Source organism: Atractosteus spatula, chromosome 27, assembly GCF_055471065.1.
Source record: "Atractosteus spatula isolate fAtrSpa1 chromosome 27, fAtrSpa1.hap1, whole genome shotgun sequence".
Taxonomy (NCBI): Eukaryota; Metazoa; Chordata; class Actinopteri; order Semionotiformes; family Lepisosteidae; genus Atractosteus; species Atractosteus spatula.
In genome coordinates, this window is record NC_142732.1 from 1,409,885 (window position 1) to 1,437,835 (window position 27,951).

Sequence of the window (27,951 nt, forward strand, 5' to 3'; positions counted from 1 at the left end):
TATTTCAGGGACCACAAAAAGTGTTTTGACATAAAGTCTGCAGGAATGTTTGCTTTCTGGGTGTATACACCATTTGAGCCAGAAAGACATCTGTAGCTTTGAAACACAGTCATCAAAGCCTATGTGCTTATGATCTTGCAAGTGGTGCAATTGAGCCCATATGCCTGTGTCCACTTTTAATGAATTATTTAATAAACATCTGAAGGAGAGTAAATTCAGCAGGTCATGTCATTAGTATACAACTGGGGATTAACAAGGTAATGTATTAATTACTGACAGCTGCGTGAGTTTGTTGGGAAAGGAGGAGGAAAGTCAAAAGAAAGAGTGAAATCCCATGAAAAGTGCAAAGAAGAGAACTCTGTTACCTTACTCGCTCCAGGCAGCAAGTGCAGCTTGACATAGGGGTCAGAAAGCCCATTGTGGTCCATTGGTTTGAGCCCCTAGAAGAGAGAGGAAGAGAGGGTCGGAGGAGGGTGTCAGCTTTTTTTTATGAAAATGCTTTCCTGCAGAACGAGATCTTGGGTGTAGGACCACATCATATCTTTTCGAGAGATGGGGAACAGAGAGTATAGGACACACCCTGGGTGGGACTTCAGTCTATTGTTGGTTAGCTTCTGTCATCAATGCCAGTGCTCATTTATACAGCTGAACTGACTTAAGCAATTGGGATACTGGATGCTTAAGGTTTCAACAGCTGGGGATTTAGATACACAACCATTTCATGGTAGTCCCCTCGCTTGAGTACTAAACAGTTCCAATCTTACTTCTACAATCTACAGGCCTAGTCTGGCCTAGTGATGTGGCCATAAGTTAATAACAAGGGAGAGGTTTGTATGTATGAAATTAAGTACATAGAAATGGTCAGAAATCCTCCTAATGTCTTTAACTGACCACACTTGTATAACCTGTCAGTGATATCTATATTGAACATCTATATTGAAAGAGAGCAGATAGGCTTTGTATGTGTATTTGAAAAATACTGCACTTTAAAGGAAGTAATTCAAAACCACTATACAGTATATACTGTATCCAGTGCTGTGATATCAGACATATCTCTGCCAAAATATCTTTATTCAAAACATTGATTTACCTTTGAAGAACTAAATTTAATTTTGCTGTTACATATATAGCCATGCAAAACATTTAACACATTTTAATATTTGTAGATTCATCTAATCTAAGAAATAGTTTGTTGGCTGATCTAAATACAGGGGATTTTGAAAACTATTTTTATGATTCTGATAGCATTACACTCTTCTTTTGGGGTAATCAGAAAGAAAACAGGAAAACTAAACACTGACAGCCTGTGCTGCTGTTGATTTGCCTTCAGGAACTGCATGGCTGCAGGATCAGCTCTCCTGTCAGTCATTCTGCTGTGGCTCTTGGAAGCATTTTTTTCTGCATTATTAATACCATTCATTCTGAGGAACTAAACAACGCGTGGGAGCGCTTGTGTGGGTTAATTTAAATCAACTAAAACACATAAGTGCTTAAAAAACAGCTGGTGGGATTGCTGATCTCCACGGAGAACACATACGCCATTGAGGCCTCACCTGCGTCAATGGGACACATCACATGGGCAGAAGGAATAGTGCTCCTGTCAGATAGCTTGTGCATTTCCTGGCCACAGGCAGTCTTGGTGTTAGGTGTTGTAATTGAGATATTGTGTTAATATCACTAAGCATGTATCACTAAGTCTCCTTAAAGCCTTTATGTCTCAAGGCCTTGATGATCAAGTTAGTACTGCAGATTATACACACTCCTTCTTTAAGTATCCAGACACTGAATGATATGAGTTACTGCAAGTATCCCAACTTGAAATGGGAATCTCAGGGTAAAAAGGCCCTTTTCCTTGTCTGGGCTCCTCGTATACATATTCAATTCAGAAAACTACACCAGAGAAAACAGGTGCAAGGCTCTGGGTCATTTTAAATGGCTGATGTTCCTGTTTTAAATAAACCAGTGGCGTTAGTTGTTAGAATTGGTGTATGTCAGAGAGATGAATACTGCAGAGAGGGCGATCAATCTCAAGACACGGAAATTAGGAAGATTTTATTCAGTCGCCTTAAAGTAGCAGGTTAACTGGAACTCTTCATCTTCACTTGGAGAGATCTCTATCTGGCAAACTGCCTCAAAACATGACAGTTTTATAGCTTGTTGGAACTGCTGCAGTACAATTGTTTTTTATACATTGCATACATGCACGTATAAATTTTTTATATTCACATCTAGAAGGTCCCAAGACACATGCCAGGCTTTTATTTATAGATCTCTCATCAACCTTTAACACCATTCAACCACGCTTGTTAGTGGAAAGATTTTAATCTAGACTTTAAAATTGTAGGTTGGATCTTAGACTTTTTGACAAGCAGATCACAAAGACTGAGGGTAAATGGTCTTATATGAGAGCACTCTTGTTCTTCCACTGGCACTCCTCAGGGCTCTGTGCTATCCCCTGTCCTGTACTGTACATCCTTAACACAGACAGCTTTAGAAGCCCTTCTGGAGACAGAAACATCGTTATGTTTGCTGATGACTCTGTCATTGTCAGTCTCCTCCATCATGGGCCTATAAGGTGATTATTGTGCTGAATGATGTTAACAACTCCTTCTTTCGACTTAATGTGTCAAATACAATCCAAAACTGCCAAGACATGATAACTTACAGAAAGCTACCACAAGTTGCAAAAGCAACAGTCACTGAGGAGCAAGAAACTGAAAATGTCAACAGTCAATTGTCTACATATCTTGGGAGTGTTGTTAATTACAGGTTTACCTTTGAGGAAAACATGGATGGCTTATGTAAGAAGAGCCAACAGTGACTGTTCTTCCTAAGAAAACCGCGCTCTTCCAATGTGTGTCTTACAACAATGAGCTTATTCTACAGAACATTCATTGAATCTGTCCTGACATTCAATGCGGTAGCCTGGTTTATAAATCTTAATACACGCAATAAAAACGGACTGAGCAGGATTGTGAAGGTAGCCAGCAGAATTCAGTCATCTATGCCCAGCACATAGTGCAGAAGGACAATATAACCACGGACTGTCATGACCACGCCTTGCGTGGACAAGTGATTGTTATATTTTTCTTCATAGATTTTTTCTTTCTCATCATACAGTACATCTATGTTTCTGATTTGTCCATACTGTGCTAAATGTATTGCATATTGTATTAAGTCTTTTACCTGCCTACAAAGCAAATTTCCTTCCACCCGGACAGAAAGGAAGTAAGGATACAGCATGTTTCCTTGTATTCTTGCCAAAGCTGCATTTCTTAAGGTGGGTAAGGGGATGAGGCCTGCATCAGGTTGTCAGTTCCTCTGTCCTGACCCCCAGCCTTTTATGGCCAATGTTTGGACAAGGAAATTATTTGTTTTTGGTACAGTATCTGGATCTCCCAGTTCTCTAGAAAATCCTAGATTCATTCGAGATTAACCCCCTTCCCCCATGCGCCACCTCAAGATCTGAAGGTCATTTGTCAAAGAACATCAAGGTGTGGTGCTGCATACAGGAACAGCATGCTGCTTGTGATGTGTAAGGCCTGTCAGGCAGAGCCGCAGGATGGCCCAGGCACACAGACACCGGGGACTCTGATTTTACGTACATTTATATATGTATAACTTTTTCAGCTGCATTCTTGAGTTTCTCCTTAAGGCTTTCAATACAGTTGGTCTCCCTGAGGGAAAAATTAACTGTTTCAGATGGGAAATCGAACACATGTCCACACTAACACTGTTCAATCTATTAAGGAGTTTCCTCCTGTGTTTATTAAGAGCTGCAGGTCAATAAAAGCGTGGCTTTCAGCTACTTGAGCCAACAGAAAAAAAACAGTTGCTATGCAAACATACCCAAGTGTGTAGGCAGAAATAAAAATCTGTTTCAGCTGGTTCCTTAAGGGAACTGATTGATGGCAGAAAATAACAGTGTGGATAGGATCAATAACCCATGCTCCCTAAAACCGATAAGACACCTTGATTTAATCTTTGCTTTTTTTCACTGGTGCACCACAGGACAGTCAATGCCTGTGTGTTAACACAACAAGCCTTGCTGTTATGACTGCTATCAGACCCTGCAGTTCTATATCTTACCTTGTGATGCTTCATGGTTCTTAAGTCTGAATTTTAACTACAGTTTAATCTTGTAAGGTACAGTACAGGTATTTTTGCAGACTGATTAGAACCACTGAGAGTTAATGTCAACTTTTAAAGCTCCTTACAATCAGACCAAACCAGTAACCTTACTTGTCTTACTGAGGACAATGTGTATTGATATCTGGAAATAGACACCAATGTACAGCATAAACGGGTGTCTGATATAAACATAAAGAGAAGTCACAAAACAACATGTATGTTTCTTATGCCATATAAAGTAACTAAGTCAAAAATCTAATTGTCTTTAAACTGATTTACAAGATAACTGAATTGGAATGTCAATTCTAGATAAATAAACTATAGGAGAAGTGAAGTTTCCTCACTCACTGAATGCAGTAATTATTTTCAGATGGGGGGGGGGGGGTTGGGCAAATTTGAAAATCCATCTCAAATTGTTCTAATAGAATGGAGCCAGCTGTCAGTTGTGGTTGTTCTGTCATGCAGTGCATGTACACAGCTCACAACACAGTCTAACATTTCCCTATGGGAATTAAACAAAGTGACTTTGCAGTCTCTCAGGAATTACCTAATTCCATTAGGCTCTTCAACGAGGTTTGACAACAGCTTGCACAGGAGTTAACAATCCATTATTACAGAGAAGAAAAGTGAAACTTTTAAAAAACATTTTCTACCTAACAAGAATATTGTTAGGATCTTAAAAGATATCGCTGTTCTTGAATCAGTCCAGGAAGGAGACTCCAGATATATTCTGGGGCTTGAAGGAATGTACTGACAGGCTAAAGGAAAGGAACCTCTGCAGTCTTGAACACAGAAGACTACAAGGGCGCCTGACTCAGGAACTTCTACTAACCTGTCAAACACAAATGAGAGGACGCAAGTGGAAACTAAGCGAAAGTTCATATAACTCGGAGAACAGGGGAACTCTTTGTTCAAAGGTTGTGAGGGGACGGAACAAGCTAACCAGTCATGTTGTTGAAGTCGCTACATTGGTTTCTTTCAAGAAAGGACAGGATCCCTGGTCAATCAATTGCTAACTACCAAGGGGCTCTTGTTTCCTTTCGCAGTCCAAAGCCAAACTGGTAGGTTAAGGTAGGTTCTGGGAGAACTGGACCTGGTGCAAGTGACTAAGACTTAAGACTTTAGCAGGCATTGGGTATCTCAGCCAGAGCTGGTCTTGGCAACAGAACACAAGATGCAGAGAGAGATGTATAAGCTTACAGTGGGCTGCTTTATTATTATTTTCCTCTGCATCTCAGTTCAGCTGATCTCCTGCTGACCTTTGGGCATTTTAGCAATAGCCTCTTCTACTATAACTTTTGTGACTCCATTAGCTTGAGTTGCAGACCAATTGTGCTTCTTTACTGTGAAGTTAAAGTCAGGAAAGGCTATCAATGGGAATGCTTGTCAGGATAAAAGCAGTAATTAAGAGTATCCTCTCCAGATGAGGAAGAAAATAGCCTAACCTAGTAATTAAGAAGTGGCACAGGTTTCGTGTCAATTTTTAAATGCATAATTATGAACGTAACTGAGAATTACCTTTTGTTTTTAATTTTCTGTTTGCTATGTAGACTAATGATGAAAACTGCAGGGGCAATCAGTAGCAATGAATACAGACAGCAAACAGCAGCTTACTGTCTGAAGGCAGACACGAAGGCAGTTCTCTTCAAAGCCTGCCTTATCTTAACACTCATTTGTACTACCTGAGGCGCTGTCTCTCAAAAATGTCACAATTTCTTAAAAAAACATTCTCAGATCTACCAAAAACGAAAATTATTCTGTACCTTGAATTGTGCAACAGTTCTTCTTGAATAATTATGAACAATTAATAATTATTAATACTGAATTAAACAATAGTTTCTGGCAAAAGACTATAACTCACTGTGATTATTTACTTACTTTCCCTTGAACTACTAATGTCACTGTTCACTGTTCAGTGTGTTCAGTTTCATTCATTCAATTCATTCATTCATTCAATTGCACATAATTTGCAATTTAACAAAATGGGACATAAGTGAAAGATAGCAGAAGGTTGTATGGAGGAAAAGACTGTTTTGCATCATGCATGAAGTTTCCACACAGCATCTTAAAGGGGAACTGCAATGCTATTCTTCTTCTGGCTGTTGTGAGTTCCAGTGTCGATGGCTGATGGCTCAAATAGGTTTATACGTTTCAAAAAGGTTGAGTGCCACTGAGGACAGCGTGGCACTATATCGGCCAGAGCTGTCTGGGCTTTCAGGGACCACACTGGTGTTGCTTTCAGTAAAAGATGCACCTCTTTTAAAACTGAACATCCGGTACAGGGTCTGTGTTTCCTGAATGTGTAGAAAAACAAGTGGATTGGAGGTGTTAAGACCAAGACGATGCAGTAACATAGAAAGAAATCATTAGACAGGTAACACCTGGCCCCATCTTGGAAGAAACAAGCCAGACAAGTGATCATTGTTTACATAATGAAATCTATCTGGATTAAAAATAATCCAACACGATACCCCTCAAGTCAAACCAGATAACTGTTTATTCAAAATCAAACCCAGCTACTGCAAGTGTGTAGGAAATCCACTGAGAAGACAGCACTAATTTCACAAGGGGAGCAGAGGCCCAGATTAGCAGCCTGCTGTAATGCTCTCCTGATTGCCATCTTGCTGTTGAATAGGCAGTTGATCATAATTAGGGAGGAAGAAGAAACGGCCTGTGTTAGTGCAGATGGGTGCCTTACATCAGGATATCTCAATGCCCGCCTCACATACCTAGTCATCCATACCAATTTACCCAGCGCTGGCTCTTCTGGTGCCTGCGTTTCCTCTGTGTATTTCCCCCTGAGCTCCCTGACAAAAGCTGCTGATCAAATTTAAATCCTTTTATCTCTGAAATTGTCCATTTCTCTGACAACCAGCTGCCTAGGCTTGAAGAAAACATGGTGCTGCCCCACAGACCCAAATGGCTCACGTCCACTTAAACTAGGCAAAGACCCCAAAGAAGGTTAGTCTGCCTTGATCTTTTTCCGGTTGTAAAGTACAACAAAAAACATGGGCAGTGTCGGGGCTCGAACCCTGGTATAGCCTTCTCCATCACCAGCTATCTGCTCATCACCAGCTATGTTCCTCTTGCATCAGAGGTGTCCTGTGACTCTCACTAATATGCTGCTTCAGTAATTATCACCCATACCTGTTGTCAATGATATTTAAGGCTGCTCTTTCAACTGGCTTCCCTCCTCAGTCACTGCTCAGTCTTGGAGTCTGCTTCAGCCTCAGCTTTCCCTCTGCTCCTGTTGCGTTTGCTACCTTAGGTTTCGACCCTTGCTTGTTCGTGACTTTGGCAGCTGTCTGGTTCTCTTGGATTTAAAAGACCTCACCTGGTTTTTGACTACGTCTCTGGCATAGTCATTACTACAGCATTCTGGAAGATACATTTGTACTGAAATTTTTAATTTCTCATGCGGTAGTTTCAATAAAGCAAAGAAGTTCGGAAATGTCCAAATAAGAATAAAAAATGTACAGAGTCAGTTAATGTAATTATGATTGAAAGGTGGGCAGCACGGTGTCACAGTGGTTAGCATTGCTGCTGGGTCCCTGGGTTCACTTCCTGGGGTGCTGTCTGTGTGGAGTTTGTATGTTCTCCCTATGATCACATAGATTTCCCCCAAATGCACCGGTTTCCTCCAATAGCACATTTTGTTAGGTTAATTGGCTTCTGAGAAAACCGACCCTGATTTGATTGTGTGTCTGAATGAGTGCCCTGTCATGGACTGGCATCCCATCCAGGGTGTACCCTGCCTTGTACCAGGTGCTCACTGGGATAGGATTCAGTACCCCCGCGACCCTGAACTGGAAGAATTGGTTAGAAAATGAAGGATGTCAGTGTCACCACTCACAACTCTTCACCCTTGTGCTGAAAACTCACATATAAGCCTGCAGAAAGAGATGACTGGCTTGGGCAGGGGTTAAAAGGGACACCCACAAGCCTTCAGTTCTCCCAGCCTGTGCGCAACCTGTATTAAACAGGCACTATCATATGAACCGTATGTCTTCCGGCTCATCTTTCAGTTTTTTTATTCAATTATAAATATGACTCTTCTCATAATTCTGTCTGGGGATAGACACACCAGCTGGGGAGGCTAGACACTTAAAATAAAATCCAAACAAAACAAAATGCATTATTGACAATAATGACATGGATGTCTTCTTAGCCTGAAAGAGACGGCTGCCATAGTGGCTGAGCTCTGAGTATCACAGCAACTGTGGTGTTTAATTTGAATACCCCCGCCCCACACTTAACAGCCCTCTGAGAATTTGACACGGGGACTTGTGCCTTGCTTTCCGGCTCAATGGCTCAAGAAATCAATGATCCATGGCAGGGCTGTGTGTGGATATTCATGGGCTAATCACTTTGACAGGAGAGACCTGCCCACACTGTTCATGCTTGGTCTCCCTGAGCTGGGCAGGAAGGAGTTAACTCTGCAGCGTTTGCGACAGGTGATTGATGGAGACATTGAGCTCTGTCCTGGGAGCAGAGGGATGAGCGAGCGTGAGGAAATGTTCAGGGTGCGTTCGCGAGGGAGGGAGGAGGGAAAGCAAGTGTTTTTGGTGAACAGCACCTTCAGCAATGACTGTAATAAGCAAATAAATATTCTATTAAAAAATCGGAAACGCAATCAGTCTTGTCAAGATAATTATCTTACCTCTCCGGCATGTTGCTTGAATTTTAATTTCATCACTTGCCTTTTTATGGGGGGGGTTCTCAGAATCAGGAGTGAAATTAAAATTGAAAATGATGTGATGCTCTTATTATTTAACTGTTAATGCATTTAAAAATCATGTCTTTTAGAGTGCAGATCAGCAAATGTTTTGGGTCTCTTTACATTCTGAGTAATTAAAGGCCCAATAAAGATGGTTAAATGTATCTAGTTAAGGCTTGGTTAATATACTGGGAGATATTAAAAACACAACAAATGAGTACTGGAACCAATAGTATTTGTTACACTACACTCGAATTAGCATTTAATGATCCTTATAACACCTCAATCCATAGTTTGTTTTAAATAAAGATTTTGAATCAGATTTTTAGCAAAAATGGGATGGTGAGACGGATTACCGAAATTGAGTGCCAGATGTCTCCTGAATGAATGCGTTGCTTGAACATGCAATGGTGCAGTGACTGCTCTTTGAGTAATGGGATTACTCGTTGTGAACATGCCTGCAAGTTTACTTGTTGCTTATAAGGTGAAAAAGTGCACATTTATGGTAAGACAGCTTATTGAAACTCTCTAGCAGAAACTGCATACATGTGTGATGCTAAACCTGTTCAACAGTCCAGTTAAACCAGCTCAGTAAATCCTACAGGGGACAGTGGAACCAGCACAGTCACAGCCAATATTATCTAAGAACTCTCTATAAATCACATAGCAGAATCAGCAGCCTCAATAATGCTGGCCAACATGTACACTATATGGATAAATAGTAGAAGCAGATATTTTATGGCTGGAGTGAAAGAACATAGACAAAGTGTAAATCTATGATAATAGCTTGGTAAGGCATCAAATGCAGGACAAGGGGAACAGCGTGGGCTGTACCCCAGAAACAATAATACAGTATAAAATTGACCCCCTTCGGCAAACTGTTAATGGTATGAAGAGTTATGAGAACTCCTTCTACAGTGTGTAGCTCTCATAAGCCGTAGTTCGCTACATAGTTAGCTATGCTATCGAGCAAGCTAGTCCGATTGAAAATATACAGCTGTCATTCCTGGCACGACGGGGTGAAAATCACATAGAATTATTTAAAAAAGTTTCAAAACTGCAGAACCTGCAGTCACCTCTTTTTCAAAGGCACCCCAAAACTGTACATTCAGAAACGTTACAAATCCCCAAACCACAGCAGATAAAGAAGACAGATCCCAGGGCCCTGTAGCCGATATTTGATAATCATCAGAAATGTACATAACGTCAGCTGGTTGTACAGAACCTATATTTATCTAGGCTTGCATATTACTATGTTTTTAGCAATATCTAAAATCTGTCATCAGAAAATGGCCTTTATGACAAATACATCTATGTACATTTTAGTTATACAAAATATTTTATTGTTTGATGTGTGGGAACAAAGAGATTTATTTTATCTAGCATGATCAGTTTGTTTTCAATAGGAGCATTTAGTGACATTAAAGTATGTGAAAGAACTAATAACACTAAAGCTGTTCTGTTGAATTATTTTGTAGATAAATTCTGAGATTATTACCTCTTATTTGCGGGACGGTTTCCTCGTCTTAGATATTAATCCCATGCAGATGTATGGGCTGACACCCGTTGCCTGGCCTGTTGTGATGTCACTCACAAAAACTGCTGAATGTTCATAATTTGTATTTCCATATATCATTTACTAAAATTATGTTTTTTATATGTTTCTGGATCTGGGGTTTAATTACTGTACTGGCTGAGTTAGCTCAAGCCCTATTAACCTAACACAGAGGTAAGTTTTGCTGTTTTCCTTTCTTGTTTAAACTTCCATCAAAATAAAAAATGATTGGAAATGTGGTGAACTAAACAACCCAAAGGACCTTAAAACCTTGTTAGCTGTTTAAAGCCTTTCAAAGTGAGTTCTGCGTTTATGCATTGGGGCATAGCACAGCTATGAGTTGGTGTTACCTCTGTCTTACTTTTATAAAACCAAATTCTGTCTTTTACGGAAGCATTGATCTTAATGACACGTCTAGAAAAGAAATATCATCGTTTTCTTTGCCTGAAACTAAGATGACATTAACTTGAAAACATCTGGCTTGAACTTACATACACAGAACCTAAGGATGGGAGAAACTGGATTTTAAAATGAGCACATTGCTAAAAAAGGGAAGAGAAAATATATAATGTTTAGGTCAAATGACAGTGTACAAGTGGGGAAACCCGATTGAATAACACACCAACTGGTGGTGGGAATAATCTATAAAGGGGTGGCAACCCTGGTCATTATAGGGTCTTACAGGTCATGCTGTCATCAATCTGTAAAGACCTGAAACTCCTTGATCAATGTAGCAAGATAATTAGTTCAATTAAGACAGGAATGGCCAACTGTGGATCCTGTGAGCTACAGGGTGTTGGCAGTTTTATTTCAAATAATCTCTAATACTTAACAGATAGTCTGTGTAAGCAGTTAAAACAAAATTGTTCCAAATCTTAATAAATTAATGATTAAGGGGAATAAATAAAACCTGCCTGATTGTCTCTTTCTGCTACCAGGTTTAGCCACCCCTATTATATAGAGTTAAACTAAATCACTTTGAGATGTCAAGTTTCTAAAGGGCTAAAGGCTTTAAAGTGTAAATTCCACCCATATGGTTGTCAATCTGTAAAGGAATTTGAAATTATATTACTAAGATTTTCCTTTAGATGCACAAGCCAAACATATAGTATATAGAAATAACAGGTGTGCATCTTTTGTAAAAGCTCTTTGGGGTTAAATGTATGCACTTTAAAGCTTTTGGCAGTCGGCTGGGGTGTAACGGGGGCAGCAGGTTTGACTGAGGATGATAAACTGGAGCAGGACTGGCAGGAGGGGGGGCTGGGTTTGACTACGGGAGGCCGTGTGTCTGAGCCTCTTACCTTCCTGTACCTGGGTTTTGGGAGCTGTTCTCCGCCCAGCCATGCAGGGAGAGTGCGTGCGAGAAAGAGAGAGAGAGGGGGGCGAGCAGATGGAGAGAGAATAAACAGAGGAAAAAGAAAACAGTGTGAGATGTTACAATCAAGTGCTAGCGAACACCAGGGAGAGTGGCGTGTGGCTCTCAGCCCTGCCCTGGAAGGGGGGTGGGGGCTGGTTTGGCATGCTGCCCGATCAGGACAAGCGAGCAAGGGCACACACGCAGAGAGCAGTCACTCCACTGTCTGCTACACCCGTGAAGTTAGAGAAGTCGAGGGCATTTCAAAGGAAGCTTAATGCAGCATGAAGAGATTCATGTTCAAAGTACAGTATGCCTAATGTACTCAGAAGAAAATGGCAACATGCAAGTATTTATATAGATATACAGTACAGATGGGCGACATGGTGGCACAGTGGTCAGCAGTGCCCCCTCGCACCGCCGGGACCCTGGGTTCAATTCCAGACCTGGGGTGCTGTCTGTGTGGAGCCTGTATGTTCTCCCTTCGTTTGCGTGGGTTTCCTCCGGGTGCTACAGTTTCCTCCCACAGTCCAAAGACATGCTGGTGGGTTAACTGGCTTTTGGGAAAACTGGTCCTGGTGTGAGTGTGTGTTTGTTTGTTTGTGTCGCTCTGCTGTGCGCTGGCATCCTGTCCAAGGTGTACCCTTCCTCGAGCCTGTTACTTGCTGGGATAGGCTCTGGCTCCCCTGCCACTCCGAATTGGAAGAAGCGGTTAGAAAATGTATGGATCAATGATTAAAGACAGTACTTGAAGCAGGTTTGAGAAGGTACACTGACACTAATTTATGAGTCTGAAAACTGCACTACCCACAATTCCTGAAGAAGCTATCCCTCCTGTCTACTCTCAAAGATGATGCAATGCAGCTGAATATGGGCCCTCAGAATGTTTGACAGACAGCGTCTGCAGCCTCAGACACAAGGTTCATTTAAACACCTGAATCTGAGTGTGGGAGCTAGATGAGGTTTAAACGGGAATGTATGTCACTAGAGCTGTTATTGCTACAAGGATTTGAGTGCACTGTCTTTGCAGTTGCTCTCTTTATAAATGGCAAGTGTTCCACAAGTGATATCTGTGCCACAGTCCAGATCTGACCCATTGTGCCTCTATGGTGATACAGCAATTTGTAGACACCTGTCTTTTTGCATGGTGCCTCTGTGATCTACAATACCTTCCCTCAAACTTTGTTTGAGCCTTTACAGATAATCAGATACACCGGGTAAACCCTTGCTTAGGTCTCTATCTAGGAGACAAGGAATCACAGAGAGTGGAGAGCTCAGAGAGGGTTCCCTTGCTGTAGATTTACCTAATAGATTCTGCGATTGGTTGTGCATTGGGAAGTACGCTGATCTGATCATTTCCAGCTTCAAAGTTAAGAGCTTTCTTTAGAGTGATTCATATCCTAAAGCTGTGTTTAAGTGTGACCTTGCTGAAGCCCATTTGAGAAACACTTACTGTATGTGGGATATAGCCCAGTGGGTTATGGTGGAAGGTTCATGCCACAGGCAGGCCTTAAGTATTTGAGAATGTCTGAGTGGTAACATATAGTAAAAGATCTAAATATCCTGCTGAGTTAAAAAGTGGGACTTATCCTTGTTATGAAAATAAAACCAAGCAACCAGGAGTGCCTGAGAATATTAATCCTAGGTATTCTTGCAAATACTTTGAGTGATATATCTGTTAACTGGGGGATGGGGGGTGGAGTGGAAAGTAGTTTCTATATTAACCAGAACATATGTAGGTCTGGTCGATTTCTGTTTTATGTTTGATTTATATTTAGAAGCTGAAATAAGATGTGTGTTTTGCTATGAGTCTATAAAGCTTAGGCACAAAATAAACTGTAAATTAATACCTGACATGCAGTGTGCAGCTTTGCACTACTCTTCATCATCTGTATCTGTCCAAGCTTCAGGGTTTTGAGTCTTTAATCATCACATTATAGCCATCAACATCAATATTTGCCAGTAACACTGGGATATCCGATGCCTTGGCTGTCCAATCCTGTTACTGGAGAGCCAGTGTTTCAGGAGTTCATTTCCATACAGCTCTTCACAATAAAACTAGCTGGTTACTGGCTTAACAGGACCAATTTAAGAGCTTTTCCCAGATCTCCAGGGACCACTGCTTTAAAGAAATCTAGAAAACCCACAGACACACAGGACCTCCAGCAGCAGGACTGAACAGCCGTATGACTGAAGAAATCTTTATTAATGCAGACCTTCTCACAGGCTGAATTCAGCACAACTGGAATTATTCTCCACATGGAAGCTGAAACATATTTTCTCACAGAGCCAGGAGCTCTTCAGTCTACATCGGAAAGGCCCTTTCAGTGGTTCAGACAGGTCCAGCACGGACACAGCTGAAATCAATTGGTAATGAATACAAAAGGTCCCATTGCCTAATTTTAGTCATTTGTGCTATTTTCTTCTGCCACTTAATTAAATAACTGGGGCGAGATTCTCAGAAGGTCGTTGAGCTAAATGTAGTCGTATTATCTGTTAACAGGCTGGTCTACTGCATGTCGGGTAATCTCAGTGCAAGCATTCATCATGTTTCATGTTATTAGTGGCTTTGTTAACCATCCAAGTTGTGTTTTTGCACATCAGAAAAAGGAATAATTCTCCTGCATTATGGTATAATTTTGTAAGGGTTGCAGATTCAGATTTTGAGCAAACACATTTTACTACAATTGACTTTTCTCCAAGTGACATTTTGAGGATGTGTGTCTATAAAAAGCCCCACATCAATCACTGATCCCCTACGTACTGTACATGGTCAAACGGCACAATTGAGCATTTATGCAGGTGGTATTTCTTTCTTTACGGCTTTTAACATTTCTAACATGTAATCGTATTACACTGTGTGAGTCTGTGGGAGAGGAACAAGCACTGCAGAGAGCCATGCTTTTAAAAGTTCACACCACACACTGTGCTCCCCTGTTACAGCTCTCAAGCCCCAGGAAAGAGCTCTGCATTATAATCATCTTGAGAGAGTGTAATTTTATAAAGGAAAATGCATTGTAGAATGCTTAGCTACTATTACAGTCTAACTGTTCATAAGCACATTACTATCATTATTTATCTGATTTATAAAATAAAGATTTTTTAATCACATTTGTCAAAAATATCCTGTGGGGATATAAATTCCGGTTGTCATAGTAAATGAGAAATCATTCTTAATTTATCTGCTTAAATAGAGGATTAAATGAAAACATCCATCAGTCTTCAAACTGCTTCATCCAATACAGAATCGCAAAGAAGCCGGAGCCTATCCTGGCAAGCAACAGGTGCAAGGTAGGATATCAGTCCATCACAAGGCACACACCCACACCAGGGCCAGTTTCCCCAGAAGCCAATTCATCTACAGGTACCAGTATGTCTTTGGGGAGGAATCTGGAGTATCCAGAGGAAACTCACACAAACACAGAGAGAGCATGCAGACTCCACACAGACTGCACCCCAGGTCTGGAATTGAACCCAGGGCCCAATCAGCCTCCTGAAATAAAAATATATAATATTTTATATATATAGTAAATCTTAAAAACAGGTCTCGCATATCTGTATGATTTAAAAAACTTTTCTTGACAGTGAAATCCATATACAGCGATATAATCCTTGACCAGTCTCCAAGATTTTGGAATGGACTGGCATCCCATCCAGGGCTGACCCTGCCTTGCTCCCATAGCTTACAGATACAGGCGCTGGCTCCCCCATGACACTGAATTGGATGAAGCATTTAGAAAATGGGTGGATGTTTTTAAGTTTCTTGTGGAAAATATGGGATGACTCATTTTTCTACTGGATTGTAATTGATGTCACATGCAGACATTGCTAAAAGTGGCTCATATTAGATGTTTCACAGCTCCCAATTTTGTACTTTAAATTGCTGGTTACTTCATTTTGAAACACTTACAGATGTAATTCAGACCTCAGTCAATCGCCAGGTGAACTGATACTCAAGGGAGGTGACAGCACTGAAGTGTCTACAACCTTCACAGAGAGAAACTGTAGCTCAGCATACTGTCATACTACTACTTCAGCACTAATACCTCAATGGGATAGCAAGAAACTACCTGGAAGATCAGGCTGAGGTCCCCATCGTTCAGTTGACATTATTAACTTGGAAAAGAACATATGTTGAAAAACATCTATGAACACAGAGAGCTCATAGACGAAGCTCAAAAGATATGCTTTGCATGGCCACTGGGGGGAAAAACAGACTGATACTGTCAAATAAATCATTTCTGAATATTTTTCCCATGTATGCCAGCATTGTGTCGCCTGATGCCATCAATAGGCATGAATGGAAACCAAAGAGCAGATCAATTACTGGCTGCAATTATCACAGGTGAAAAAGCTACTTATGCAAAACACTGAGGTGCTTATATTGGCAAAGCATATTTACATATGCTGGACAATGTGGGGGAGTAATTAAAACAAAACTAGATATTATTAAGATTTGAATATATATTTTGATTTTTTACTAGGTATACAATAAAATGGTCACTAAGCTGAAGAACAGATATTGCAGCTCTGGAATCAGTCTAGAGAATAGCAACTAGAAACACTACGGATCTTAAAGTAAAGTTCTACACTGACCAGCTTAAGGAACCAAACCTTTTAAGTCTTTAACAGATAAGACTACAAAGGGATTTGATACTACCGTTCATAATCGTCAAAGACACAAACAACCAGCACTGTTTTTGACAGTTGAAAACAATAAGCCAGCTAATGTAATAAAATGCCTTAATGTGCTCTGAAACGTGCGTGTCTGAAAAGTCAGACTTGTGTATACGTGAGTCTCTTCCGGCCACTGTAAAACGGTAATCACAGCACACGGGAATGGATCCTGCCACTTTCTTCATGTATTCAGTCTCTTTGTCTTGGACAATGCAGAAGTCACAGATTATATTCTCTAAAAGCTGAGGCACTTTGGATAAAGGTACAAGACAAACAGGCACACAAGTTCTCACTGAACAAACAACATTTATTCACTTATTTATATTTTAATTTAAAATAATCGCCATGGATGACAGCTTCATAATTCAGCAACCCCCACCAACCTGCCAACTGCTGTCAGCAGAGAAGTGCAAATTCTCATATAGTTTAATGAAATATTAACGGGAGACAGCCTCGGGGCTGTGCTAATTCTGATTTATATTCGGGAGATCTCTGCTTGCAGCAGTAAAGGTGACATGTAGCTGCACTGTGTGTGCGGTGCTGGGGACAGCCTGCACCGTCGGAAAGGAGAGAGAAAGAGGTGTGATAAATAAACGCATCAAAAAATATCAAGAGGTGAAGAGTGTGTAGACGCAAAGATGCTGACATGCGCCTTTGATCAGGATGACTGCCGCTCATCCCCTCCTCCTCGTACACCCATTAGCCGAAGATGAAAACGATTACCGTCTGTGTCTGGCATGCCGGCTACAATATATCTTCCTCAGTCCCTTCTGTGTGTCACAATTAGTTTAAATGCCTCCATGGCACAGTAAATGTAGCGGGACTTCTGTGCAACAAATGTGGAAAATAATTAAATCTTATCAGTGCCTTCTAACTTACAGTCCAAAGAGTCTCAGTTATGACAGAGTATGTAATAAAACCCATTAGACAATCTGGGACGCAGTACGAAGGAGGATGGCTGATTGTTATGAGTATTATCATAATCTATTGGAGTCAGATCCCCCTCCATGTCAAGTTTTAAGCAACACTTTTGTGATCCCTGCAAATTTAGGGGGCTAAGGTTTCTTAGGACAATATTGTTTTGGTTATAAAAAAACAGAATATGCAAACCCCCGGAGCGAAAACTCATGAAATCCAACAGGATTTAAAAGGTCTACGGGCAGCTGCGTCAGTGCTTGGCTCGGACGCTGTATTGGATTTGTCACGAAATGTGGACGTTTTCCCTAAAATTGAATATTGCAGAGGTCTGAAACTTAATCAACCCTTGACCTCTGATCTTTCTGAAAGGTCAAATGCAAAATCCCTACAGAGTGGCCATAGGGTTATTATTTTATTATGGAATAAATGCTATATAGGAAGACCCATGCGCTCTATCAAAAAATGTACTAGTTTGTGGAAAGGGGTCAGCAGCCACTGATAATTGTGTCTCGCAGGCATATTTCTTTTCTTTTCTGTCTTCTAAAGCTTCATCCAGGCAGCACAGACAAGATAACTTACTCACAAGTGGGGGTTACTGTTATGACTTACAGACTTATTAGGTAGATGTCCCATCTGCAGATTAGTTTACTAGTAATTGCAGGGCGGGCAGAAGATCGAGTGAATTAAATTACAAACAGGTATCCTCTAAGGCCATATACACTGGTGTTGGAGTACACCCTGAGTTCCCTGCAGCTGCTTAAATCATCTGCAGGTAGAAGTTGTATCAGAGAGTTTACACTCCACGCACCCAGTCGTTACAGCTGTTATCTGAGAAGTGCACGGAATGTAAATTTTGGGTGGAATAAAGGGTGGGAGGGAAAAGATGTTTTTTGTGTTTGACTTTCCTTATAAAAGCATACAATCTCTTTGCAATCTTCGTATAAATATAAATATAAATGTTAACAAAACCCCCACAAGGCATTTAAATCTGAGCTCCAAGAGGTAAACAAGAGACGTCAGTTTGGGCTTCAGTCCTGTTTTTCCAGTCCTGTGAGGATTGATGCCCAGACGGATATCCTTTGGGATATCCTGCCACCTCCTAGGGTTTTCTCCTTCAGTGAGTGGACTCAAATCAAATGGCCGAACATACTGTACGATCTAGCTAGGTAGAGAGAGACTGGTTTCAGAATTATCGGCCTACGTCAGATCCTGGATGCATTTTAAATTGGATTTGAACTTTGTAACATGTTGGGAAGAAAGGAGGAAATGGTCAGTTTCCTAAAACAGGACATTTTCTTAAATAAAACAGACATTTTTCTTGAATTTACACTTGGTTGCTCATATGACAAAATGTACAAACACAATGAATACAGCACAACTAAGAAGCTGACAGTCACCACTATACAAATGTTTTTTTCTCCCAACTTTCCATTCCCACCTTTTTGTCCAAGGCTTCATTTACATATGTTATGCTGGAGGGCAAATAAATTTGTCTTTACTGACATATGAGAACCTTCACTTGGAGACCAAGGCAGCTTTGCTCAGAAACCAAGAGCATAATGTCTTCAACATGGTATTTAAAGAAAATGTACCATACATATTCCAGCATTTGTCAAGCCTGCCACAAAAATGAATCTGCAAAAACGAAATCACGGTTGCCACCCTCTATCTGCTGTGCAAGATAAATGTACTATTGACAGAGGTGTTTCTGAAATAGTGGTCCTAGTGAAAGGCTTGTATCAGTCTGGCGCACTTTGCCCTCAGTATAATCTGCAAGCCACTGCATGTAATCTTCATTTGCCGCCTCTCACAGTGCTGCTATTGACGGGGAGCTCCATCAAGTCTGGAGCGAGGGATCGATGCTGGGCTTTGAAAAGCTGTGATGAATCGTGGAAGATAAGTTGCTTCAGCAGAACTGACAGCTGTTGTGATTGCTATCCTGGTTTAGCGAATACGTTTCACCCCCAAAAGAGGACAGAGAATGTGATGTGTGTGCATGCAGTATCTGAGAAGCAAGAAAATACAAAGAACATGGAGATGGTGGGGGATCCTGCAACTTATTGAAGTTTTAAGGCATTTTCAATTTTATTTTGCACGCAATGTGGAATCACCAATGTGTTCTTTCACCTCTCAGCTCACACACGCTCTCACTTACTGTACAGGGAGAGGATTGGTAGGCATGCTCCTCTCACCCACCCATCAATGAAAACATTAGTCTTTTGACACATTCCAAGCTCGACGGTGCCTTGCTGGAGAGTTAGTACTGATTGGAGGAGAAGCAAGTCCCTCAATTACATCACTGCCAGGGTCCAGGCAGACCAGTCCCAGCCCTCTGCCTATGGAATATACCACTGCTTTAGGAGCTGGCTTGAACAGTTCACTCATTTCCTTCTGAACAGGCAGCACTCTTAAAGTGGGTTTTGTTTGGATTCAACACAGCAAGTCTTAAAATTCCTCACTGAAGAGCCTGTCCCACTCAAATAGAAATCAAGAGCTTATGTGTTCTGTTTCAAAACATAGTGCAGAAAGACTATGTTTTTATTCCACATGACTTTCATATATTAAACTAAATAAAAACCAAGCACTGATGCCTGGATACTGACTGCATATTATATTAAACATCACATTTGATTGCGGTTTAATTAGTACAAATTGTTTTTTTTTTCTTTTTTGTAACAAATTGGACACTGAGAATCTCTATAAGGTGTACAGGACTGTTACTCATTGGGATTGTAGCTGCAGACCCCTAGCCTACAGACACTTACAGTCCTGCACTGTGGTTTGAATAGGACATAATCAGCGAGGAGTGGACACTGAGGGAATGACCACAGATAGGGAAAAGTGAGACACAGGAGAAGGTTCTTCTGTTTAGGAATTTAGAGATGACCTCAGTTTGCAAATCTTGGATTTCAATTAACACCGAGGGGGAGGATAAATCAGAATATGGGCAGTTTTCTAATGGCTGATCAGTATCAGCAGAGCCAGATTCTCCACCCTGTGATTTATATGTATTCTTCCCTGCAGACACCCCCTCCAGCCAGCCTGTTCGTTGATGCACAGCCAACCCTGTCAGGCAGAGGTGACAGCGAGCAATCACCAACTCCCCAAGAGAAAAACTCCAAGGGGTTCTCCTCAGCTGGCGATGCCACTGTTATTTCAATAGCTAAATAAAATCAAGGTGGGAACTGCAGCTGTTTTCTTGGGGCATGTTCATTAATAAATTATTTTGACAATTTGGTTTTTTGATGGTTTTGATGTCTGGATTGAGTTGCAATTGTTTTTTTTTCTTTTCCTTCAAAAGAAGTGTATTTCTGGTTTAGAAAAACAACAGTGCCTGGGAGAAAGAAACAGACTTACAGATGTAGGTAATATTATTTTAAAACGGGTCCACTAGTTGCTTCTCATTGTGTAAAAACATAAACAGAGGGCGAGGCTTACAATCTGTGAACTGAAAGCCCCTCAGTGTTAGAGTGGTGGATAGGGGGAGAATCAGTCAGTGCCTCTGATACTATAGTCACATCGCAGTCCTAAGGCTGGCGACAGGAGCTGATCTGAACAGGTGGTGATGATGACGCAGGTCTGCGAGAAACATGCAAGAACCACACAGCCATGTCAGGGGTCTGTCTACCTGCAGCAGAAACCTGTTTTTTTGTTGGCTGAACCGAATCTGCCACATGACTGCGCATCGGGAGACTGACTGGCACACTTCATTAGTCTCGAGTGCAAGGGCTGCAGCAGCACGGAGCTGCAGTATTGTGCTGTGTGAGGGGGACCAGGGTGGAAAACTCCCCTCCCACAGCTCAGCTGCTTTCTCCAAACCCGGCTCTCTAGGGTCAATTATTCTTGATATTTTGATCTTTTTTAATCTTACAGATGACACTAAAATTTACCAGAAATGAAAAGATATAACTTTGAAATAAAAAAAACTTCTGACTAACAAAATTTACATTTTTATTATATACAGTAGGTCAGCACTAAAAATGATCTTATTTTATTATTTGTGAGTTTATATTTAAAGTGAGCAACTAAACACATTGATCATATTTGTTCCTTCCAGCCTAACTCACTGAGGTTTCCAAATAGTCAGCAACACAACTACATTATTTCAAAAAGAATGTGAACTATTTAACTTTTTTCTTTCATAAATGGTATTGTGGTTTGTATGATTCACAAGGAAGGCAGTTAGGTGAGTCTGAAAAATCTTCACAATTTTATCACAGTAGAACAGGACGATGTTTAAATGGAGCTCACAAATGTGTCTTGTAAGCGTCTTTTCATTGTCTGAGAAAATTGTCTGCTGCTGAGAAATGGCAAACAAAATGAACTGAAAAAAAAGATTTCCTTTCAGTGGACTGAAAAGCACTGCATCATTATACATTTTTCTGAAGCAGCAACAAGGTGATGAACAGAGATTCTGGGAACCATGTTTTTTTAAAGGTGTTTGTAAGTCTGTGGAGAAGAAAGAGCTTGCCCTACTACTAGTGCTGCATTTGACTACAGTGACAAATGGGAACAGTTATTCTATTGATTATCACACAGTGGCTAATGCAGATATCAGCATTTTATTCAAACACATTGGTTTGTGTTTGTAGCCTTTCTATCTGCATCTTGGTCAGACTTTAGGAAAATTGCTCGTGTTCTAACTGGGCAACATGCTCATACATTTTTATGAATAGTCTACAGTTTTCAGACCATCTAGCACAGAGCTCTTCAAACTTGATAAATAATACAAAGGTACAAGGTACATTGAAAAAAATCATATTATTGCTACATTTCAGCTATAGTAAAAGGCACAGAGTTTATATCAGGTAATATGACTTAGAAGATCTCTCTCCTTAAAAAGGACAGTGGCCCAAAATAGTGGAATACTCACACACTACTCCTGTGACTGGGTAATAGATAACACCTTTCTGCTTGGACAACTGAGTCTAGTCCTGTACAAACAAGAAGGCCATGCCAGAAAAGGAATGCACTTTTGTCTGCCCCATACTGAGCTTGGCAATGTCTCATGGCTACATTTTTCTCAGGGCTGTTCAGTTAAATTGGGCAGGACCCTGTGCTGCAGAGCAACCCCCCCAGAGAGTCTAGTGTGAAGCTATGGTCCTGCCTGTTGACCTGGCTGCATTGTGTGGTTCAATAACAGCCCTAACTACCTACAGCTGGCGAGACTAGACCAAGAGCAGCTCAGACAGCAACATATGGAGCCAGCAGCCTAATGTCAACTTGGATACATGTCACATACAGTAGCAAGGTAAAGCAAAGAACACTGTATGGGCCCCCAGTAACGCCCATGCTCAAAATCTACAGTGTTGGCCTCATTCTGGGTCAACACAATTTCAATTTCATGCCTACTGTACCTTGGCTTTGTTGATGCTGCAGTGAAGGGCATTGTTTTCTTGGTCATACAGCAGACTGAAGTCCAAAGTCCCCAGGGTTGCTGTAAAAGACAAAGAGAGGAGATAAGGGATCTATCTCAATTAGAAAAGAGTGAACGGAAGGCTTCTCAAGCTGTCATTCAGCCACTGTGGAAACCGGAGATTTTTTAAAGAAAGCCTGGACGAACCACAGTAAAACTCAGTCTTGTTTGAGGATGATTTCTTATTCTTTCATGCTCACAATGCTTTGCTGCAGCGTTCAATTTGCAGAATATCAAATCTTAAGAAAAACACAATATACTGTATGTATAGATTTAATTGTCAAACTGTTTCACACGTCCACTGCCATGATTCCAACCTCAATATACTTGAATTTATTTTGTATTTTGTTTTCTGCTCTGAACTGAAGATGGCATTAATTCAATAAATACTCTAGCACGTCTCCTTAACAGCTTTGGGTACAGAAAGGCTGTAGCATCTTGTAACAGCATTAACAGACACCCCTGGGATTAAACAAGGTTGTGTTTCAATTACAGTTACTGAAGGAGCTGTGACTGTTTAGTAACATTTGACTTCAAAGTACTTCCAATTACAGAGTATTTACAAAGTAATTACTTAGTAAATGCATACAAAGCTATTCATTATTACAATGACATGTAGATTCCACAGAGTTCATGTTAATACTTTTATTGGAATACATACCACGTTCGCTTTGACATAACCAAGAAGTTGCATGTTCCAGTAAAGCATATTCTTTGAAGTTATATACAATACGGGAAAATAAAAAGCGCCGCTCGCGGGGTCAAAGAATGGCAAAGGACCTAAATAATGGTAACTTGTTTTGAAAGCATAGCTAAAGAAGAAAATTGCAAGGAAACAAAGGTTATGTTATTGTTGAGGTCCTACAATATATTCTAAAGAAATACACACTGGAAAAAGACTTGAGCAAGACTAAAGTAACAATAAGCCTGATTGGTGATTGCTTTGAAGTGCACACTTTGTTACACCCTGCTTAGATTAACTTCAGCAATGCAAAACTGCTCTAAATAAAGAAATAACAAATCACAGGGAAAACTCATTCATGACAGGAGGCAGTAATCAGAAAACAGACAATAGACACCTAGCAGAAATTAAACAAAGTCCATAATGATGAGACACTCATGATCCACACAGATACTCATTATAGGTTTATGTGCCAACCTGCTCCGAAGTGAGAATGTTTATATCAGACAGACGTAGACTTATGCAAAAACATGTGCAAAACAAAAAGCTCACATCCACTTCTCAGTGTGCTAACTGATACAGTAGTGATCACAGCATACTGGGGATTCTATTCTGCACGAGACAGCAGAAAACAGCATTTTGAAACCTCACCAGAGAATGCGGAGAGGTGACATGCTGGTGTCACAAAGGCTTAAAAGCAACAGGCTTCATTGAACAGTATCATAACACGTGATGCGTGCAACGCAAATGTATTTCCCCTCTTAATGTTCTGGAATTAAGAGTTGTGGAAGTTGTTTTTTATGAGATATCTGGTTAGCATTATTAAATAATTCTAAATAAAACTAAAAAATGTCACTTAACAAAATATAAAAGATGCCAAACTGAAAAAGCTAAAGGACAAAAATTGTAAACTGACAATATTTGAATAAATGCTATGCAAGGATAACTATTATTAGGGAGTATAGCACAACCAGTAAAAGAACACAGGACAGTAAGGTACATAGGCTGTACATAGTTTTGTTTCACTGAAGAGGTTTGAGGGAAACTTGATTACACAATTTTGCTTGGTGCTTCCCCTCTTTTTCCTGAAACCAGGAATGACCTTTTCCATTGTACAGTAGGTGGTAATATCCCCCTGTTAATCCACAAAAGCCCAGGATTTGTTGCCTCAGGAGAGCAGCCCTGGGTGGGTATATAGAGAACTGGAAATGTCAAAACTATAAACACCCAGAAAAAAGGTCATGTTTTGAGCTCAAATCCCATCGTTGTTCAGACATTTACTACATGGAACCTGACTTTGATGGATTCTATCCAGCTGTTCTGTGCTAATGGCATTATCACAAGGCAGCTAACTGGCCACTGCCCTTCCAATCTCAGACTTAGAAGCTTAACAGTGGTAGTGAACTGTCACCAGTCATAGAGAAACAGCATGGGGCGGCATTTTCACTTAAATCAATCACCTTTATCCGCAGTGAACAAAACGAAAATGGACCAACATTTGTTTGGCATGCAGTCAATCTGCATAATGAGGTCTCAGCTAGCCCAAGATTTTTATTTTTTTTAAGAGAGGACAGAGTTTGCTGCAGCTTCTCATTAAATGAACCCTGACCTGACAGGGTGCCTTTGCGTTTCGCAGTGAAACAGAGCAAGTTCTAGGTTTCAAATACTTAATTGGTATTGTACTCAAATTTGCAAGCTTTAAATTGCTCAGCACTGTGATTGAGGATAACTAACAGCCTTTTTTACAGAGTTGTTTAGCTAGATGTTCATTAAATCGCAAGTCCCAGTTTGATTGGTGTCAGTGGTGCACTGACACGTTGAGAGAGACAGGCTATGCTTTATAACACATACACTTTATTTTAAGATTGAAGTTAGAAAGACATACAGAATTACCATTGCAAAAAACAGTATATGAAAATATCAGAAAAACATGATCTAATAATGACATTAACAGCTTTTGTAACCTAAAGTGAATACCACAGGAAACAGCACACATCCCAGAGAGGTAGTGTGCAAATAACCTGGAATAGCCACAGTTTTTGACAACTGCATTTTTGTAGTCCATCTTTCACAGCCTGAAGGTGTTCAAAATGCTTTATTTTCAATTAAACCGAATGCCTGGAGCTCATCAGTAAAATACTGCAAGATGATATGTCATCCCTCCAGGAGTTTCTGTGCCGACGGAGATTTTGTGAGGAAATTAAGACGAATCTCCATGCGATGTAACCATGATAAGAAAGTGGGCTGAAACAAGTATTCTTTAATCACACCAGACTCCACTGTGCTGTACTGGCTCGATTAGGGTGTATTCATGTAGGTAGTTCAGGGCTGACTGGCACTTGAAGGATTCAGAGCAATGCTGAATCTGTACTTAGTTGGAAGGCACTGAAGAAAAATTGATTTGCTGTGGAAAGAGAGTATTCTTAGGCCAGGAAACAGTATTCTTCCCTGTGGACATGACTTTCTGAAAGCAATGCCCAAGCATGGTGACAGCCACATAAGTGCTACAGAAGTGTCATCTTTTAGATGAGATGTTAAACCAAGTCTGTGCCTGAGCTGGTGTGTGTTAGGAGAAAACTGAGCACCACTCTCAGATCTTTGTCTCAGATTTGGAGTCTGGAATCCTGATTGTGACAAAGCTGAGCTCTGCTGGTACGCAGTTAGTTCCAAACGTATTCATACCTTTGATAAACCATAACTGAAAGATGGTTTAAAAAAAAAAGGAAGTGAGAGTATTTCCAGATGAAATGTTAAAAACATGTACGGCTGCCAGTACTGGGTTTTCACAGAAACAAATCTGTCAAAAATATATACACATTTTTTATAAATATACGATGTAGCTGGATATTTGAAATACTCCAGTAAAATGTATCTGGTTGATCCTTTTTCAGCTTTGATGAAACAGAGAATGTGGTTCCTGCTGCCTGTCGCTTTTAATAGGTCCAGGCACAATAGACCCGCAAACACTGGATAGTGACTGGTCGTCTGAGCAGAAACGATCTTCTGTGCAAGACTTTCCATTCTCATGATATTCACTTAATGCTCACTTAATACTATAAGGGGCGGTACTATTACACTAAGATAAATTACTGAGATCCTCGTACTGTTGTGCTTTTCTCTTCAGAACTTAAATTTGCCACATTTACAATAAAAATAAATTTGTATAGTGCTCACAAAAGAGATTGTGGCACAATGACTTGTACTGAAACTGCATGCAGCATTGGTTCTATACCTGAACAGCATGAGGCTGGAGTCCAGGTTTTGGAAATACTGACTAGACCCTGACCCAGAGAGTTCCAGTGTAATTTAGGACATAGTGGTGAGATTACAACATCAAGGACAACATCAAGAAAACAAAACTAAGGTCTTGGCATGACCAGCTTTTTCTCCTGACTTGAGTTAAAAAAAAAATCTGAGGGACCAGCTTGTCAAAGCCATGAACAGGAGACAATGGTGACCGTCATCCCACATCTCACAGCAGTCTATGCAGAGGCGGATCAGGCCTGTGCATCAACACCACCTGGAATATATTAATGCTCAGGGAGGCCCAATCTGAGACTAACTTTGCAATGTTATCATTTTGACAGTGCGTCTTATTTCATACTGAAAATACGATTATGATTTTTTCATTTGTAGCTTTTCATTTTTTGTGGTCTTGTCTGATTCCTATGTGTAAAATTATTGTTAATTGTTGAAATTTATTAGACCTATGTGTTGCGTTTCTTTTGAGCACCAGTATATAGTAAAGATCTGGTTCTGACTAGACCAGATAGCTTTTATTTCCCCTAATCTTTGGCATTTTTCTAATGAGGCTATCTTTCAAAAAAGCTTGCAAGCCATTCATCCACTTCCAGTGGATGTCATTATCTGTGATTTACAGAGGGAGCAATGTATTAAAAATAAAGCAATACAAGAAGAAGGCACTGCTTTGACTGGAATGCTTTGTATGAGCTTAATATAATGTATATAATAAAAAAGATTTTACTAATGAGCTGGCTGGTATTATAGAATTTGTATTTCAACCTAGAATTGCATTCTACAGCATGCAACAGTGCACATTTTATTTTACCATCTCATTAAATTTGTCTTTCTGATTTTTTTGGTGAACATTATCAAATCTCCACTACTGAAAGCCTTAGAAAGACTTCCAATCAGGCAGATCTCTGAACTTTAGACTGCATTGACGAGCACCGGAAGCAATTATAAAAAACAGAAAAAGGAAACACTGGCACAAAGCTGTAAAATACATTAGACTTTTTAGACACTTGCTAAAGATGAATAATTAAAACTTTGAGAAAACCTGTAGCACGTTGTTTCAGAATAAAAAAAAACATCTTGTCAAAAAGGCCAAGGGGTAATTTATACTACAGAGGTTACACCAAAGAGCGGTACAAATGGTACTTTTTAGACACAGCTGCTGTTATGCAGCTTTGAATTACTTTCATGTAGTGTTTGAAAATGTAAATCCAGTAAATTACTGTAAAAACTAAATTATTCTGTG

General features: G+C 40.3%; 1 protein-coding gene across 1 annotated transcript in view; it reads right to left on the reverse strand.

The window, feature by feature from the left end:
• The window catches only part of doc2b (double C2-like domains, beta), a 216,895-nt gene that overhangs the window by 29,650 nt on the left and 159,294 nt on the right, over positions 1-27,951 (reverse strand). Inside the window, exons 11-13 of the mRNA XM_088907213.1 lie at positions 22,710-22,789; positions 11,705-11,728; positions 366-440 (exon numbers count right to left, since the gene is read on the reverse strand). Coding sequence (XP_088763339.1) covers positions 366-440; positions 11,705-11,728; positions 22,710-22,789 — 179 coding nt within the window. The remainder of the gene's footprint in view (positions 1-365; positions 441-11,704; positions 11,729-22,709; positions 22,790-27,951) is intronic.